The following is an 18,157-nucleotide window of genomic DNA, read 5'->3' as shown; positions in this document are numbered from 1 at the left end:
ACACACAGACACGCATGCGTATTATTCTTGCACGTGGGGGGAAACTGCTAGACATGGTTAGGGCTCCTCGCCGCTCCCCCATGTGGCTACTCCTCGATTTGCGGAGCATCCGTGCTGGTTAAACTGTCTATGCGATAATATTTGTTCTGTGGGGAAAGAGAAAAAAATAAAGATGTGCACATAAAAGTGGAAGCTACGGATGGACACGCTCGGTGGGGAGATCCCCTCAGGGGTACACACACCTAGTCGCCTCTACGTGGGACGCAAGCTATACTGTGCACAGTGCCCACTGCGTGCTTACTAATGAATCCTTCAGGTAGTCGTGGGAATACCCGCAGAGGATTTCCAGCAGGTGGATGGACTTGAGGAAGTGCGAGCAGATTCGCTTCCTGCAGAAAAAAAAGGGGTTGGGGTGGGCGTAAAATGAGGAAGCCAAACAGTTCAGCAAAACAGTGCAGCCAATCAATGGCCGTTTTTTCTCCCCCCATGGCTTACTTCTCCTCATACGAGATGGTGAAGTCCCTTTCCGACTGCAAAATGTCAGTGCTTATGGAGTTCGCTTGAACCTCCCCCAGTTCTTCGTACAACCAAGCCAGCACATAATTTGCCCTTGGGATGACGTCCACGGCATATTTAATTCTCTGCGTCTGATAATATATAGCCTTCTCCCATTTGCATGTATCCCTATACCCCTCAAACAGAATTGTGTATAACTGGTACATAATCCAGTGTTGTGTAAATATTTTTTCTGCCTGTACATATACTGCTAGTGCATCTGGAAGGTCTGTTTTGTCTGTGTCTTGTAACCTCTCTATGTAACTTTTCTCGTATTCGATGTACTCATATGCCATGGATTCTGATACTTCCGATTCGCAGATATTGCACTTAGTCACGATGGGAATTTCATCGTCGTACTCGCTCTTGATGAAGAAGGTCCCTGTGTGGGGGGGTATGTTGGTTTTGGTGTGTGGAGCGGCCATTCGATAATTAGTGGGCAGCCGTTAGCCCTGCTTTCATTCACGATTGACGCACTACATGCAAACAGAAGCAGTGTGTTTTCCCCTACCTACGCCGCACATGGAACATTTGAACCCCCTTGATTTATCAATCGGGTTTGTACATCTGCTGCACATGCAGACGAATAACCAGTTGGTAAGCTTTTCTCTTCTTACTATGAAAGGGGGGGGAGGGTCATGCGAGGATGAGCAGATAGGGAAGACACATCAGTTGGAGTATACTCTTCCCCCGATGAACGTGTAAAAGGATCACACGTGTGAAGACTATTCTATCGATGGTCCCCTTACTGTTGGAAGACTTGTACAAGTCGTCGTCCCCGAGGTATGATATGGTCAGCTCATCGCCCACCGCCAGCTTCACTCTGGCGCGCAAGACAAAACTGTCATTGCTTCCGTAGTGCCAGCAGGCAGTCGAGTTGCAGCTGTGGGCAAGCATGGAAATGCCTATCAGGGAGGTGGGCAGCAAAAGGGGGAATGTGAAAAGGGGCATATTTCATAAAAAGGAGCCCAAATGGGACCCCCTCTGGTGCGCAAACGTGCAGTAGCGGTGACCATCGCAATGATCATATCAATGACGGAGCATCCCCTTACGGTTGTACAGGACCAGTCCCTCGTTGTCCGTGTGATGGCCAAAGGCATTGTAGTGCCACACCTGTATGATTCTGTCGTATATTTTTGGGTCTATCATTTTCTTCATAAAAAAATATTGCACCTTTCCATTTTTTGCGACCTTTTTATCGCACACCTTATTTAGCACGTTGAATACATCTGCATCTGCATCCCTGTCCGGTTCAGGAATCCATTTGTCGATACAAGCCTTCAAGTCACTATCGTTAAGTGTCGTAATGGTGCATAATGCAGCGTAATGCCATTTTAGAGGTAGCTCGAAATTTTCCTCATTGTTTAATTTATTTAAATAGGTCCATAACTCTTCATTCAAATCGGGGGTAATAATTATCAACGGTTTCTCTACAAATATAATGCTCCCTGCTTCTAAGTCTTTTCTTGTAAACATACATCTGCCTTTTCCTTTGACGTGTGCAATTTCTACCTGTTCATCTATCTGCTTATTGTTATACACTTCTAGATTTTCCTCTACGTATTCTTCGTCCCCTTCTAACTCTTCCAGGGTGTCTGTTGTTTTTCTGTCTCCGACGCTTGTTCCTTCGTGTTCGTCCGGCATGTTTTTTTTCTGCTCTCGGACTTGTACTTGGTTCATGCAGCCCTTGCGCCTCTCGCGGTGGTGCATGGAGTTCGTCCCTCCGTCCACGTCAGGCAGTTCCCCGTCATCCGTTTCGTCGGGCGCTTCATCATCCACGTCGTCCGCTGCATCGTCAGCCACATCGTCCACCGCTTCGTCAGCCACTTCATCGACTACTTCGTCAGGGAATTCCTCGTAAGCTTCTTCGTCTACATATTCCTCTGCATATTCGTCAACCCCCTCTTCAGCATATTCCTCTTTCATATCCGCCTCAACATAAGCGTACTCTTCCTCCTCCTCCCCTACATACTCATCATCATCCTGTTGCTCCTCCTCGTCGTGCACGTCCCCCTGGGATAACTCCTCATGCATGACGTCCATGTCCACCTCAGGATAGGAATCCACCTCCTCATCGACTTCTGAAAACTCCTTCGTTTCGCCCGCATATTTTTCAAACTGTAGGTGCGCGTGCCCAGTGGCACCCTTCTTTTGGCCGATTTCATATTCGAGTGTTTCATCACGTTCATACTCGCCCCCGTCGGCGTGTCCACGTCTTTCGCTTCTCTTCTTCTTTATGTAATACTCGTTCGCAAAGTCGGTGCTCCCATTCGTTACGTCTCCGTTTGCTCGTGAAAAGGACCTGGTGAGATATTTTCCCATCGCCTGACTGTTGCCATCCCCCAAGTCATCATGGTATGTATAAGCGTCGTCCGAGCTGATTTCTCGCTTTTCATTTTCTTGTTCGTTCTTCCTAACACTTTTTTTTTTCGTCTTATCGGGGTAGCTAAATGGGTCTCCTGTAAATGGGGGGAAAAAGAAAACGGGGATTAAAATTGTATCTGCACCTGCTAACAGGGAAGTTCATTTTTTGCACCTTCCTGGTGGCACTGCGTTGCCTTCACTTAGAGTAGAACTCTCCCCTTTGTGTGTGGCAAAAGGGTACCGCACAAAAACACACACCATGGCTATAACGCACGGTGAGCAGGAGGAGGCGGGTGTATATTGTCCCGAAATTCAGACAAATATACATGCAGTACGACAGAGGTGCAGCGGGAGAGTACCTTCCAAGTCGAGCGTCTCCGCATGGGCCCAATCTCTCTCGTCAACTGTGTCAACTTCTACCATTTTTTTTTTTTTCCGACTGGATCTTCTGAGTCTTCTAAGAATTGTCTCCATATTGTATCTTCCTCTTCGTCTTCCTTTTTTTTTTTTTTTTTTTTATATGTGCGTTCTCCTCTCAAACTTTGCGATTTTTTTTTTTCCCCCTCCCCGCGACAGAACACACTTTATTACGACGCGGTAGGAGGGGAATTCACAGGACCATCACTTCGCCCGAGTAGATGCAAATGTTTAGATGGAGAAATGAAGTAGTCCCTGCAAGAGTCATCAGCTCGCCACAACACTATCACATGAATTGTAGCAGGGGTTTGCCAAGCTAGTCAAAAAAAAAAAATAATAAATAATAAATAAATAAATAAATAAATAAATAGAATGAAGTGAAATCAGGTGCAGTGAAATGTTCCCCAATTTTATCAGAATCTAAAATGCTGAGATGAGTAGAGAACAATTATTTTTTTTATTTTATTATTATTTTTTTTTTTTTGCATTTATGAGGTAACAACTTGGTGGTAGTTCGACAAGGTGCAAAAGCCTACATCACACTTAGCAACTTCTGTTTGCATACATTCGTAGGGGAAGATAGGTATGCGCAACGTATGAACAGTTTTTTTATTTTGTAACTACACAAATGAGATGGGGAAGGTTGCCTCAGTGGTACTCCTCCGGTGAGTAAATGACAACAACACTGGTGGGCGGGATGTAGATTGTATGCATTGTCGTCTGCGCATTGGGGGATGAACAAATGCCCAGTTTTCACCCAGGGGAAGCGACAGACGGGGGGGGGAGAAACAGAATGGATTGTTTCAAATAAACGCGAAACAACAAGCCATCAAAGAAGCAAACGCAGCACCTCTTAAAACAGTTTGAATCAACGGTGCGGGTGGCATGGAGGCACGTTTACGCCTGTGCATGTAGAGCAAAAAAAAGCACAAAAAAAAAAAAAAAAACGGAAAAAAAAGTAAATGATAACGAAAAAAAGGCACAAAAAAGAACAAAAAAAAAAAACAGAGGAAACTGCACAAACGGGAGGGTACACCTAGGTCCATGAACACGCGGACTTAGTCGACGCGCGTAGGTGCCCCCCGCCAATTCGTGCTGAATGGCGTTCAGCAAAATGCGCCCGCGCCAATCTTCCAGCCGCAGCGACCTGTCTATATCATTCAGTGTCACATAAGAGTTACAATGTGCGAATGTACAAACAGGAGGACGGATTTCCTCACGCAACTTTTTAATTCATACATGTACACATGTGTCCATGTGTACCGAACGTCTTCCACCCGTTTAGCTGTCCACAGCAGCTTCATCAAGGGGGAAACAATGCGTGCGCATAAATACAAACGTGCGAAGGAACATGAATAGTGGATAGGCGGAAATACAAACACGCAAATGTCCACACAAATCGGGAAAAAAAAAACAAAAACATATATATATATTTATACAGCCAAGTGGACGTTAACATACGAACGCAACTTCGCATTTCTACAGTTGACTCGTATTCTTCTGCTCTTAGCACTTTGGCCGCTTAACAGTTGCTACATGTTAGGAGCGAAACAAAAGAAAAAAAAAAAAAAAAAAAAAAAAAAGTGTTATGTGCGCCCTTTTTTTTTACGGGCAAATGGAAATTAAGGAAAATTGCGGTAGTTAATGAGGGGGACAAATGGGCCTATGAACAAAACAACTTGTGTCACCATCGCGCGTGCGCGTATGTGTGTACGTGTGCGTATTTGAGGTGGACAGAGACGTGTACCAATCATTTGCGCACTTGTGAAGGTTTCAATTCTTTTTTTTTTTTTTTTTTTTGTGTAACTTTTGTTAAATGTCCACATGGGGGGGAGGGAATAATTTCCCCAAAAGTGTTTTTTTTTTTTTTTTTTTTTTTTCCCATTCGGTGAACGCAAAAAAAGGTCGCATGCAAAAATTAATACATGTAAAATTCCTGTCGGGAAGTGCAGCATGCAAGTGGGCTAATGGCTAGACAGCGGAGGTGACTCCTTGCGCGGAAAATATAAAACGTGTGTTGTTTCACGTCTAATTTGTGGGGTAAGACGGTGGAAGGGGAAGATAATCACGCAGAGGAGGCGTTACAAATGCAAACACCTTTTGTGTGGTCCACCCACCTGTCCATTGACTGCACTTGCGCCACTCGATCGCTTCCGCCAAAAAGGAGGTCACTCTTAAAACCACATCATTGAATTAAAAAAAAGGGAACATGCGAAAGAGGAAGAAGGCTGCCCTGGTAAAGGGTCCAATTGATGACATCCCTCAGAGGGTATTTCCCAACTTGTTAAGCTTCTCCAGGGAATTTTACTTCGACCCCCAGTAGTGTATAACTTACATACCTAGCGTAGCGTTGCAGCCTTTTAGGTGCACATGGGAATGTTCGCATTTGGTGTGCCTTGCATCCCCTGTATTACGTCGCTATCAAAATGGTCTCTTCACCAAAAAGGGGGAAAGCAATGATTTCTTTGCGGAGGAGCAAAAACGGGGGCATAAAGGTACACAGTGTGGTGGGAAAACAGAACAGAGAAAGGAACACCATTTTGTTTTACCCTCCTTTTTTAAAAAATGTTACTCAACGGAAGAGACACCCAAAAGTGATTGAAAATGGTCTCTTCCTTTTGACAAAAGTGAACTACTGGAAGGTAGATCATCCCTTGCCAGTGTCACAAAGGGGTAATGTTTCTCACATTGAGCGTTCATAAAAGTGCTTTTTTTTCCCCCTCCCATTTTTAATTCAATCTTCTCCTCTGCGTGAAGCATACACACCGAGGGGGAAAAGGCAAAATGGTTACACTTTTAAAAGGCATGCCTATCCGCATAATGAGCAAACTTCCAATCCGCTGTCGCACTCGTCTGGTACGTACACACTATTTATTTGTCCGAAAAAAAAAAAAAAAAAAAATTAAAAGGGGTAAATTAAGATTGGCCATATGTACACACGCCCCTGTGTATGCGGCAAGCAGCAAAAGGAACAACAACGCATTTCATGTTTGTCCGCCATATGGAAGCTGCGCATCATTTTAAGAAACGTCTCTCATTTGAATGTCCACTGTTTAATCGTCTATATTGTTTCCCTCTTCACACAGAACAGACACAACGAAAACGCGCTTCACGTCTTTTGTTTTCCCATTCAAAAAAAAAAAAAAAATGAATCTTCCTCTTAAAATTTTGAGTTTTCTTTCTCGTTTTATGTTTGTAGAATTATGTTTCATTCGAAACAGTTTTACCTTAACAATAAGAAGGGGTGCGCCTGAGGTAAGTGGGGTTGCCGATGTGCCTAACGGTATGAATTGCGAAAAAAAGAAAAAAGAAAATAAAATAAAATGGACACTCCGCGTTGAGGAGTACTTCATTTTAAGTAGCTTTTCCACCCGTTGGGTTACTATATATTTTTTTTTTTTTTCTTGTCCCTTTTCAGGCCCGGTCGACTTGCCCCCCGAACGGAAGCTCAACTTAGGGCTACGCAAGTACCAGTACAGTAGTCCCCCCGAGGAAGATGAGGACAATGAAATAGAAACAGAAATGAATGAAGACGCGGATGAGCTGAAGGACATCACAGTACAACCACACACTTTAGCTAGCACCTGACCTTTTAGCATAGTGCAAAATGGGGACCAATCTGAGTAACTATTCCTTTTTCTCTCTCTCTCTGTTCACAGGACAAAGCAAAATTTCCCTACCCACAATCCGAGAATATCTATATAAAGCACCAGGATAATTATGTAACTCCCATTTTTGTGTACCTACTAGTATCGGGTGGAATATAGCTCAGCCATCCTTCCACCCCCCCTTGTGTATCGGCGCATTCCCATGAGGATACACCCTCCCCCTTTGAACATGCATCATTTAATGGACAATAATTTCTATTTTTGTCTCCAACTATATCTGTGCACACTTTCCTTTAGGACATCCCCCCGTGGCTAGCTGAAATGATTAATTTGTCCAACACAAGCAAACGCACTTTAGAATCGCTAGGTTAAAAGAACAATCCAGAGGATTAAACAGATGACTTCACACGGGCATACATATACGCAAAGAAAAAAAAAAAAAAGAATGTTCCCCTAACCGCACGCACATGAACGCTATCCCTGTTCAACATCCCCACAGGTGTTGAAAATCTGCCCGATGTTGACGCATGTAGAGCTATAGAAAATTTGAAAGAACAAATGCTGTGCATACTTGATGGTATGAGAAAGAAAAAGTGTTCCTCATCGGGGAAGAATTTCCCTTTTTTGCAATTGTCTAAATGGTCGTGAACAGAACAGAGAGGTGCATTCTTGTTTACATGACATGGATTCATATTTTTGTTAAAAAAAAAAATGTTCAGCGCTAGAGGATATTAAGCGGGTCTATCAGGATGGTTAGAATGGAAACTCTACCGATATTATTTATTTTTTTTTATAAATGGGAAGAAGCGGAGAGAAGCCATGATACGATATACAACTGCCCCCCGCTTTTTTCTTTTTTTCCTCATCAGCAAAGGACATAACATCCTTAACCGCAAGGGTCTTGGCCGGGGGCAGGTAACTCAGAAGGAGTGTGTTTCCTAGACATGCTGCACCACGCTGGGCGGATTACTCCATGTGCTTCCACCCCTTTTTACCACGTTCATATCACAGACTAGCCGTCCGGGCCCTGTCTAGGCTGAAGACCTTGGCATCCGCGTTTGAAAATAGGCAACTCATGTAAGATCCAAGTGCGCAAGAGGCACTACACGAATTATGCGCCACCTCCCACAAGAAAAAAAAAAGACCAAACATCTAATCTATCACATAATACTTCTTTGCAGGAAGAAGCTCGGGACACCAATGGTAGAAGTGGCGCATATACCGAATGAAAATTTTTTTTTTTTTTTTTCTCCTCACACCTTTCGCAATATTTATCTCTCTAATGAGTTGCACCTCTTGTTGCGCTTTCAACGCAGGCCACACTGATTATGCTTCAAAGAGAATCTACCTCGGACAGGTAGCACTTGAGGGGGAAAATGTGAACACAGGCAGCGCGGAGTTAAGAGGCCACCTAATGGGAGGGAATTAACATTGACACGCTTCACTGATACACCTCTACACCACTTCACCACAGGAACAGATGGCTGTGCGGGTCCATACTAACCCTACTGACGGATCTACCCGTGGTGTCAGACCTGGCTGACATCAGGACGGGGTCTTACGGCCACGTAAATGGTGAGCCAAAAAGAACATAAAAAAATATACACATGTTTAAATAAATGCACGTACGTATTACTCATTAAGTCTTCCCAAATGTGAACTATTTTTGTGCATCCCCCCCACTGGATAGTTATAATGCCGAGGCAATCTAGGGTTCGAAACCCAGACAGACACATTCTAAAGCTGCGAGAAGGAGCCGCTCCGTCCAGCCTAGTAGGAGGATACACAGCGGGTGAGCATCATCGTGGCGGGGAGATATAAAATGGGAACAGAAAAATGGCACTGTTCACTCTAAAACATCAGCATTTCCCCTTTTTGGAGTTCTACGCAGTTTTTTTGTCCTGCTGAATTGTTCGTATCCCTTTGTTTCCATGCCGATCATTTGTCCATTTATTTTTTATTTTTTCCCATTCAGTTCAAGGAGGATACACCATTTGAATTAATTTCAACATTTCGCTTTTTTTTTTTTTAAATTGTTTTTCGGTTGCGCAAAAATGACAAAAGTTTTTTTTTTTTTCCTTATTAAGGCGTCCACCATTTTGTTTCCCCTTCGTGGGTACAGAGGCCGCTTTGCTTTTCTTCCTTTCGGGGGGCAGAAACTGGAGGGGGCCCTTCCAAATCTGGGCACATGTCACACACACATGAAGAACGTCATGTTGCTTCGGTTTTTTCCTCAACGAGGGAGTTCACATTGCCGCTTTGGTGCCTCTCCTTCAATGGTCAGCCCGGTCACCAAAACTTCGTTGTCTGCTTGAGGGGCCTGTAATAGGAGTGGTCCTGCCAGAATTGAAGCTTCGGTTTTCCGTGCCCCTTAACTTCGTGATACCTGTTCAGTGAAGTGAAATCGGTTGAAATGGAAGGAGGGAGCATCGTTCGCTGGATTTGTCTCCACGCTCAGAAAAGTGTACGTTGGACTTTCCCCCCTATGAAAATGCATTCTTTCTCCTCTCAGTTGTGCCTCCTCTTTTGCTGCTCGATATGCTCACCTGTAGGGTCTGTACTTGTCGAAGCTGAGGAGCTTCTTCCGAGTGGCCCAGTAACCATGACGGTGGTACCACTTCCATTTGCTTGGCCAGTACGTGCCTAAAGGGGTGTAAGTAGTGTGTGTAGAATGGTTCTTTTATTCTCCCTCCCCCTTTTAGTGTAATGTGTCTTAGGGAGTTCCCCTTTTTTTTCTTCTTTTTGGGAGGTTGGCGCTTCATCGAACGGTCCCTCCGAGGTGTAACCTTTCCATTTACGGCCCTTCCAAAACACAACCGATATTGACTCTATTAACTTTCTTAAGTATTCATTGGCTCGAAAAATCAGAACGCTGCTGGTGCGGCAATTCTGCATAACCCTGTCATAGTTCGTGCCATATTTGGTGAAGATAAACTTTTTAAAGCTTGGGACGGAGCCCAGGGATGACAACGTTTCAGCAAAAGTGCCGATGTTCTTTAGAAGCCTCACTTGGTCATGCTCAAATATATGTTTCACAAGGCCCATTATTTTAAATGCTCTTTTGAGAGAATTCCTGCGTTTCGCAGATTGGCTTTTCACACGTACATTCGGGATTACGCCCAGGAGTGCATATTTTTACACAGTTGTTTTTCTTCCACATGTTTTTTCCCTGTGTGGCTCTGCCATTTTAAAGGGGCCATGCGATGGAGAAGGGGAGTGTTTGCTTAAGCTCCCAAAATGGGTCACAATGTTTGTTACAAAAAAGTCGTTAGGTGACCTTCCCAACGGGGGCACACAAATCGCACAAAAAAAAAAAAAAAAAAAAAAAACACAAACGGGGAGGTGTGCACTAAAAAGTAGCCTCCCGGGGGGGAGAGGCACACAAAAGGGGAAAAATTGTAAACAAACTGGGCGTAAGTTGAAGAAAAAATATTCCAATAATTTCCCCGCCACGTACAGTTGGTTGTCTCCATGTTGGCGTGCCCGCTGATGGAGGGGACACTGAAATGGCATACACGCCTGACGCCCCATGACGGCACATTACGACCGAACGAGGGTTGGCGCTACAACTACCCGACCAGCTTGGACCGCACCAGCTGCATGTCAGCGAAGCCGAAGAGGTAGATTAACTCCTTGGCCTCGTATTGAATATAACTTGGGTTCAAAATTTTCTCCGTCTGAATTTTGGAGTTCAGCTGATTATTCACCTTGAGCATGTTGTACTGTGTGAGGATGTTTTTTTTCACGCACTCACAGATGGATATAAGTATAGCATGGGAGAAATCCTCGTAATTTAGTTTCTTTTTCCCCTTCTTTTGCATGAAGGACTGCAGTGTGTGTATGGCCATTTGGTTGCTAAAGAAGTGCGGGATGATGCCAAACTCGCGCAGGAATCGAATGAAGATGGCAACGGAGACGTGCTTCTCGGGGCACGGCCCAGGTTCGCCTTCTCCAACTTGGTTTGCGATATTATCCGTGTTAGCCGTGTTAGCCATTTTAGCTGTGTTAGAGGGGGTCCCACCCTGGACGACTTCCCCTTGAGTTGCTGACCCGGCATGTTCCTTCCTTGGGGCGCCACACGAGGAAGACAAACCCGCGTAATAATCAAACAGAAGGGGGAAGGTCTTGTCGAAGTTCCTGTGCCGAACAAGGAGAGGCAGTTCATCATAGAAGTAGGTCTCCAAATCAAGGAGGTTTATATGTACATGTGGGGTGGTGATGACTCCACCCTTAGAGGAACATGTGTCCCTGGTGCTATCCGGGTCGACCTCTTCCTCATTATGCTCAATTAAATTTTGTTTAAAATTCTGAAAATTGGGTTCCAAGCTAAGTTCTTCATAAAAGGGTACAAAATGGTACTTAACAAAATGATGAAATGAGGAGAGCCGAGAAGGGTGATTGGTGTTGAGGAATATTTTCTCATCCTCCCTATTGGTGATCACACATTCAGAGACGACATAGAGCATATTTAAGTAGGCCAATTCCCTAACAAAAGCAATGAAGAGATACTTTGGAATGACTCTTAAAAATCCATAGGGGTTGTAAAGGTTTCGAAAGGAATGGTGCTGAATTGAAAATTTTTCAAACAGCCAAAGGATATTGTCCAAATCTTTAATAAAATATTTGTTACATCGTAAGTCGATTAACAGAGCTACATAAGCGTTGTACGTCAGGTGGAAGGTACTCAAGTCGTTATGTGGGAGTAGGTTGTTATTGTCTTGATTTAGGTCTATCTTTTTTAAATTGTCTAGATTTTCCACCATTTTTATTTCCTGCATTTTTTTAATTTGAAAGTCCTTCATTTTGTTGTCCTTCTTGACACTACAGCTGTAGTAGTTAAACGTTTCATCCAAGGAGGTTTTCAGTCGAGGGCAATTATTCATTGTTTTTTTTATACTTACAAATATGTCATAGGTGGATGCATTTCTCCAGTACTTCCTCACCATGTGCCGGATTTGCATTTCCTCCGTGTGGAGCTGGTTTGATTGTGCATTTTTCATTTGGGCTTCTTCCCCTGCTGAGGGTTCATCCTTCCTCGATTTGATGAGGGCACTTAAGAAGCTCTTCCTGTGGGACATGGACAGGTAGTCGTTCGTCTGTATGGCTCTATCCCTTTTTACGCTGCACAGTTTAGAGATTCTGTCCATGTCTACCTCTTTCTGTTCATATTTTTTGAGCCCTTCCTTGATTTGGTTTACCTTGTCTATTTTCTGGTCTATTACTTGTTCGTACTTGTCCAACGTGGCTTCCTTCCTAAGTAGACTCGACTCGATGTTGTGAAGATACAACTCCTGACACATGTGTTCACAGCATTTGTCGAATTCTTCCGCCAGATCGTTGTTCTTCAATTTGCGCAACTCAAATGCAATCCCTTTGTAAACCTTTATTAATTCTTCCAAGCCGCTAAATTTAACATTCCCAATTTTTTGGCAGTACTTTATGATGTTATTCGTTTGGTAGGCAAACATTTTGTTGTACTCCTCCTCCAGGAGCTTCCTAAACTGCGTCAGAATATTATTCTCGAGCAAGCCATTTTCATACTGCTTGGAGTTGATAAAAAATTTGTACTGTTTCAAATATATCAGGTGTTGTAAAATTATGTTGCTTAGGGAGTAGGCCAGGTTCATGCCCAGGTCGTACTTCGCATCCTTTTTGGATAATTTTGATTTTTGCATGTGCATGTGGAGCCACTCATTCATGAATGAGGATTCATCCATTTTGGCGATTGCTCTTCCCTGTAGTGGGGCCCCTTTTGTATACTGCACCACCTCCCCCACTGGTAAGGTACTATCTGTGAGGGCCCCCTTCCTCAAGTCGAACACGTTCAGCGGAATTTGAAAGAAGAAGTTCTCACCGTTAACTTTCTCATCAGTTCCATTGGTGGGTACAAGTCGGTTCAACGTTGGCAACCTCTTCGACCTTGTCCACTTGGCGTGCCCTTCTTCACTGTCCACCCCCCCCAAGAAGGTTGAATAAAATGAGGAAAGACTCCTCATACACCCTTCGTAGTCATTACAGTTTAGTAAAAATTCAAAACTTTTTAGTAACAATCCTGAATAAGTGAACTGGAAATATAAATTAAAGAAATGGAGTATCTGTGGTATGTTCATAATTATAGGTTTCACTGGCGACCCAAACATTTCAACCTCGTTTACGTAGACATGAATCTGGCAACATATGGGAATGCGCTGATCGAACCTCCTTTGAAATTCTTCAATGATGTAATTATCATTTCCTTTTCTACTACAGTTTATGAGGAATTCTTCGTAAAAATTTTGTACCTCTTCTATATCTTCATCGTCAAACATTTTTTTCATTTTCTCTTCCCTTTTAAAATGGGTGACATATTCAACTGTGTAACTCCCATCACTGTTGTCCACGACCCGCTTAATCTGTGCGCCATTTTTTCCCACCACTTTTACGTTATCGTTCCCGATACTTAGCTTTACCCCATTTTTATCACAAAGTATTACTGTAAATGTGTTAACCATTTGGGCTTCTTCCAGGAGATGAGCAAACCTCTGCTTGTTTTCTTTGTCCATCTTGGTTATGTTCTCTCCTTTTATTTCATCGTAATATTTTGGCTGCGAAATAAGCTTGTTCGTTTTGTCACTACAGTAGGGGGTTCTCCTTACTGACGATGTGCTGGATAGCCCTTCTTCGCGTGCACACGGATCTGACACCTCTTCACTTTTGCCCGCCCCCAGGTCGGTGCTCGCCTCCCGCTTTGTTATGGAGATGATATGAAAATCGTCTTCTCCATGGGGAGCGGCACAGTTAGCAGTATAACAGGGGTGATTCTCCCCTGGGTGTACTGCTGGGGTAGCTCCATCGAGATTCCCCTCACTTGGCGCTAGACCCGCCTTCTTATCAGTCGAGGCAAGGGGAACGTCTATTGGAACATCCAGATTGGCACCCAGATTGGCCTCTTGCCGCGTAGACCTCTTCTCGCATTGCCGCTTGTCTACATGACCATCCACCCAGGGTCCAGTACACAGGTCCAGAACGGGGGTGGCCAAACACTGGGTGGCCCCCTTTCCGAAAATTTTGCACGACTTGGGATCTGCACCCCAGGGAGTTGCCTCTATTTCGTATGGAGAACCAATCACATTGATCCCGTCACAGAAGATGTAGAGCAGCTTCCTTCCCACTTTGTGAACCTGGTATGTCACCTCGTAAGTGCCATTCTTTAAATCCTCCACTTTGTAGTCGACCAGTTCGTGGATCCCACTGAAGGAGTTAAAGCAGAACTGATCAGTACCCATCAGCCCCTTATTAGGTGCATAGCAACTTAAGGTGTTTTCCTTTACCTCTGCGTTTCTACCACGGTCAGCAGCATAGTCCAATTGAAAATAACCGACCGGCTCTATTTGTATCCTAATTTGAACGTGCTTTCCTCCATATATATTTCTTTTTCTGTCATTTTTTGTGTATACGTAGAAGGAGTGCCACTTATTTATTTCCCCCCCTTGGAGCCCCCCTCCCTCTGCCACGGCGAAATGGACCACCTGGAGGGGAGCATCCAGAGGGGAGGTCCCACGTTGACCATGCATGCGGACAACGCTCGATTGGACATTCCTAGATGGAGAGTCATAGCGCTTCCCCACTGGAGACCCGTCTTGTATTTCACGTCCCATAACGGGCACGAAGAAATAACTCTTAAAATGATTCCCCCGATTTGCTTTCCCCACAGGTAAGTCATCCGAAAAGTCATCGAAAAAGTGAAAAACCAATTTGTCCCTTCCAAAATTAGGAGCTGCATACGAGGAGAGAGTAATGTCTTCCCCCAAGTTGTTCTTCATTTGATTTTTGTAAAGCAGTTTATACTTGGCTGCAGGGAAGAATGTGCTATTCCTTGGGTGTGTGTAGAAGGAAAGTTCAACAAAGGGTCTGGAATTTTCTGTGAAGGGGTCGTACCCATTCGTTTTTAGATAATGCGGGTGAATTTGGAGGCTCCTCTTTACCTTGTCCCCTTCGTTAAACGGGACGTTATCGTTTATGGCGTAGCCGCAGCTTCCATCGCTACCAGCCAAACGAAGCAGCGGAGTGCCGTTGTGAAAAAGGACAAAATTTAACCGGCAAGAAGACGCGTTGTAGTTGTAAGGCAGGATGATAGGGGTGCTAAAATTAAGCTTCAAACAAACGACGTCCTGTTTTTCTCTCCCCACTTTACGACCCCCTTCATCACATTCCGTTGCGAAGTAGTAGTCAGCCTGGATCCCATCCCGCGATGTCAATTTGATGGTCCTCCTTTTTCTGTCCTTTACATTTTGAAAGTTACGCAAACTGTTCCCCTCTTCCTCCCAAAATATGATCCCATGGAAGAGATTTACGTCCATAAAATTTTTTAGCGAGATCAATTTAAGCGTTATGTTGGACACACAGTGAACAAAAACAATTAGATGTGAGCAAGGCACTTCTAAAATTCTGCAACCGGATGAATGGAACCCGTTTGGGATTTTCCTCTTTGATAGTCCCAACATTTTAAATAATTTTTTTCTAATTTTTTTACTAAATTTTTCCTGTTCCTTCATGTCATCCATTTTTTGCAGACATTTTTCAAAGTAGGAAAAGGACACGTTCATGTACTTTGGGTCTTTTTTATTTAATTCTACATCTAAGTAGGAACACAATTTTTTTATTTTTTTTACAAAGCCATCTTTTTCTGGTGTTTTACTCGTTCTTCTTATGGTAATGTATTTAAAAATTTTCTCTGCAATGTTGTGTGCGTTACTATTTCGATTGCTCAAATTGTGAAGTATATCCTCTTCGTCCAGGACATCGCTTGGAGGTGGTAGATCCTTTTTCACTTGTTTGCTCTGAAGATTCAGACGACCCACTGGTAGTAACTCCTGTTCATGCCTACTAATGAGGTGGAACAAATTTGCCTTTCTGCCTTTTCTGAACAGGTCTACGTAGTTGTGCAAGACGGATCGAATGACTTCATGAGGGTATACATTGTAGCTATCCCTAGTGCAAATTTTCTGAACCCTTTCTGCTTCTCCTCCATTACACAATTTTATAGGAACAATGCATGAGCCTAAAATGTGAAGAAATTTTTTGTAATTCCTCTCTGTGACCATTTTTTTCTCTCCCATGAAGTTTATTTCTAACTCTATTTCGTTTTTGTACTTCTCGACGAGGTTTTTCACAAGTGAGATATGCTCACCCCCCCTTTGATACTCTTCACCCATGTTGGGGTTTACCCCCCACGGGTGGTCAAATCGGTTGAGCGGCTTAACAGTATCGCTTCTAATGTAGGCAGTGTTGAGGTCGGTTGTTCCTCCGTTCATGGTGGCATATTCCCTCTGATAGAACTCTTCATACTCTTTCCAATTGATCCCAATGATGGAAATAAAAACATAGGCGATCCCATCGTTTACAATGTTTAGGACCTCATTATATCTCCTCCTTAGATGTACGCACTGATTGATATTTACATATGCGGAGGAGTAAATTTTTTTGATATTTTTTTTTGGCTTAAATTCGATTCTGTTTAGGGAGGTACACCTGTTTCTCAATTCTGGTAGCCAACTTACTCCCTGAAATAGGCTGAAAATTTCTAGGGGGTCTTCATACACAAAGTAGGACACACAGAATGCCTCTACATAATTGGAGCAGTTTGTCTGTTGGCTGTTTAGCTTTGCTTGTCCAATGCATATTTCAATGAGGTTGTCTTCCTCCCCGTAGAGGCTCGAATTTTCTGACGTACCTGATGCCAACGATAGTGTGGATGATTCTGTGCAGGAAAGCGCCTTGGCGTCCCCTAACCCGTCTAGCAGCCCCCACACCCGTGGTGCGCGTTCCCTGTTGTGACTTCGCAGTTGAGTTACTTCGCGCCTCTCATTTTTGTGCGCCTCTGTTTTTATATCCCTTTTTCGTTTATCACCTTTTGCCTTTTCATCTTTTCCCCTTTTACCTTTGGACACATCTCCCTGAGTGTTCCCCCCTTTGCGCTTCACCGATGGAATATCCCCGGGACAGCCCCCAAGAGGATCCTCCTCCACAGGGGAATCCGATCCCTCCGCCACCTTCTTAAGGGTAGATCCGACTTCCTTTGTCTTATGTTGCGCATTTTGTGGCTGCTCCCTTTTGAACCGATCCCCTTCGGGTCGATCATTTTTGGGATGATCACCTTTTGGCTGCGCCTTTTTCAGCTGCGTTTTTTTCGCCTTGGCCTCTTTCGCTTTGGCCCCCTTTACCTTCCTTCCTTTCGACTTGCCTAGCACCGCGTGCCGAACCTTTGGGGCCTTTTCCGCGGCCGTTCCCACAGTCTTGGCTTCATTCGTTCTAGCTGACTTTGCTTCAGCCTTTCCAGCGTCTTTTCCCTGGGCAGTATTCTCCCCCTGGCTCCTTTTACATATAATGTTTTCACAAATTTTAACTTTTTTTTTTTTTTTTTTTTTCTTCTTTAATTTATCAGAGTTGTCTTCTCTCTGTGTCACTCCCTCCATTTTGACATTCCCCTTAGCGACTGTTTCCATGCTGTTATCCTTTTTATTTTTATTTCGCGGTTTGATTTTTGAGGAGTTGTAAATCCGTTTGGGTGTAAAACAGCCTTCCAGCAGAAAGGTGTGTGTTGGGGGGGAAATTCGCGTGGCCCTATTTTGCTAGCTGTGCACACTGGGCCAGGGGAGGGAGGTTAAAATGTGCATTTGAGGGGAAGTCGTGAAAGTTGTCTGATTATCCTTTTTTTTTTTTTTTTTTTTTTTTTCCATTTTGGATTTTTGCGCACGCCAGGTTGTGTCCCTCAGCGGTGAAGTGACGGAGCAACGAAGTAGCTGCGTAGCAGAATGGGGAGATGAACTCGCTAAATGGAACTCCCTGGTTGTGCTGAGGGGGCAAAGACAGGTGAGACGGGAAAATAGGAAACTCACATTCCTTCGTATTCCTTGGACGGGAAAGGAAAACACTGACCTGTGTTAATGCATGCGGGAAAAAAGAGCATTCTTTGACAGTGGGAAGAACACTAACGCCCCTGTGCACATGAAACGCGAACACATAAGAGTGGGTAATTTTCTCTTTCTTTTGTCTCCTCTTTGTGACGGCGCACTTGTTCGGAGTTGCAAAAAAAAAGAATACATACATACATGTATAAGCAGGTGGACGTGGGCCAAGTCCCCCGCGCACCCCCTCCGTTCGCTTTTTTGGAGTACAACCCCCCAAAAAGACGACACATCCCTTCATCACCCCAAACATAAAATAGAGAATGT

General features: G+C 44.0%; 3 protein-coding genes across 3 annotated transcripts; 1 reads left to right on the top strand and 2 right to left on the bottom strand.

Annotated features, from left to right (window-relative positions):
- Positions 1-86: 86 nt before the first annotated feature.
- Positions 87-3,393, bottom strand: PCOAH_00024670 (Uncharacterized protein; the record flags this gene model as incomplete). The annotated part of the gene is made up of 7 exons (XM_020059272.1): positions 87-146; positions 302-389; positions 496-937; positions 1,067-1,171; positions 1,305-1,460; positions 1,608-3,014; positions 3,279-3,393. 7 exons carry the CDS (start codon positions 3,391-3,393, stop codon positions 87-89), a joined length of 2,373 nt encoding a protein of 790 aa, XP_019914782.1.
- Positions 3,394-6,483: 3,090 nt separating this feature from the next.
- On the top strand, positions 6,484-8,942 carry PCOAH_00024660 (Uncharacterized protein; the record flags this gene model as incomplete). The annotated part of the gene is made up of 13 exons (XM_020059271.1): positions 6,484-6,619; positions 6,755-6,894; positions 6,996-7,058; positions 7,242-7,311; positions 7,444-7,521; positions 7,664-7,696; positions 7,814-7,859; positions 7,956-8,021; positions 8,126-8,147; positions 8,261-8,301; positions 8,419-8,519; positions 8,635-8,736; positions 8,920-8,942. The coding sequence occupies 13 exons, from the start codon at positions 6,484-6,486 to the stop codon at positions 8,940-8,942; spliced, it is 921 nt and encodes a 306-aa protein (XP_019915126.1).
- A 291-nt stretch (positions 8,943-9,233) lies between these two features.
- On the bottom strand, positions 9,234-17,500 carry PCOAH_00024650 (Uncharacterized protein; the record flags this gene model as incomplete). The annotated part of the gene is made up of 4 exons (XM_020059270.1): positions 9,234-9,330; positions 9,491-9,587; positions 9,731-10,017; positions 10,515-17,500. Coding segments are annotated over 2 exons (6,987 nt in total), but the record flags the coding sequence as incomplete, so codon positions are not given.
- Positions 17,501-18,157: the final 657 nt, after the last annotated feature.

This window comes from Plasmodium coatneyi, chromosome 9 (assembly GCF_001680005.1).
Source record: "Plasmodium coatneyi strain Hackeri chromosome 9, complete sequence".
In the NCBI taxonomy this organism is placed as follows: Eukaryota; Apicomplexa; class Aconoidasida; order Haemosporida; family Plasmodiidae; genus Plasmodium; species Plasmodium coatneyi.
The sequence above is the reverse complement of the archived record's forward strand: the minus strand, read 5'-3'. Positions and strand labels throughout refer to the sequence as shown.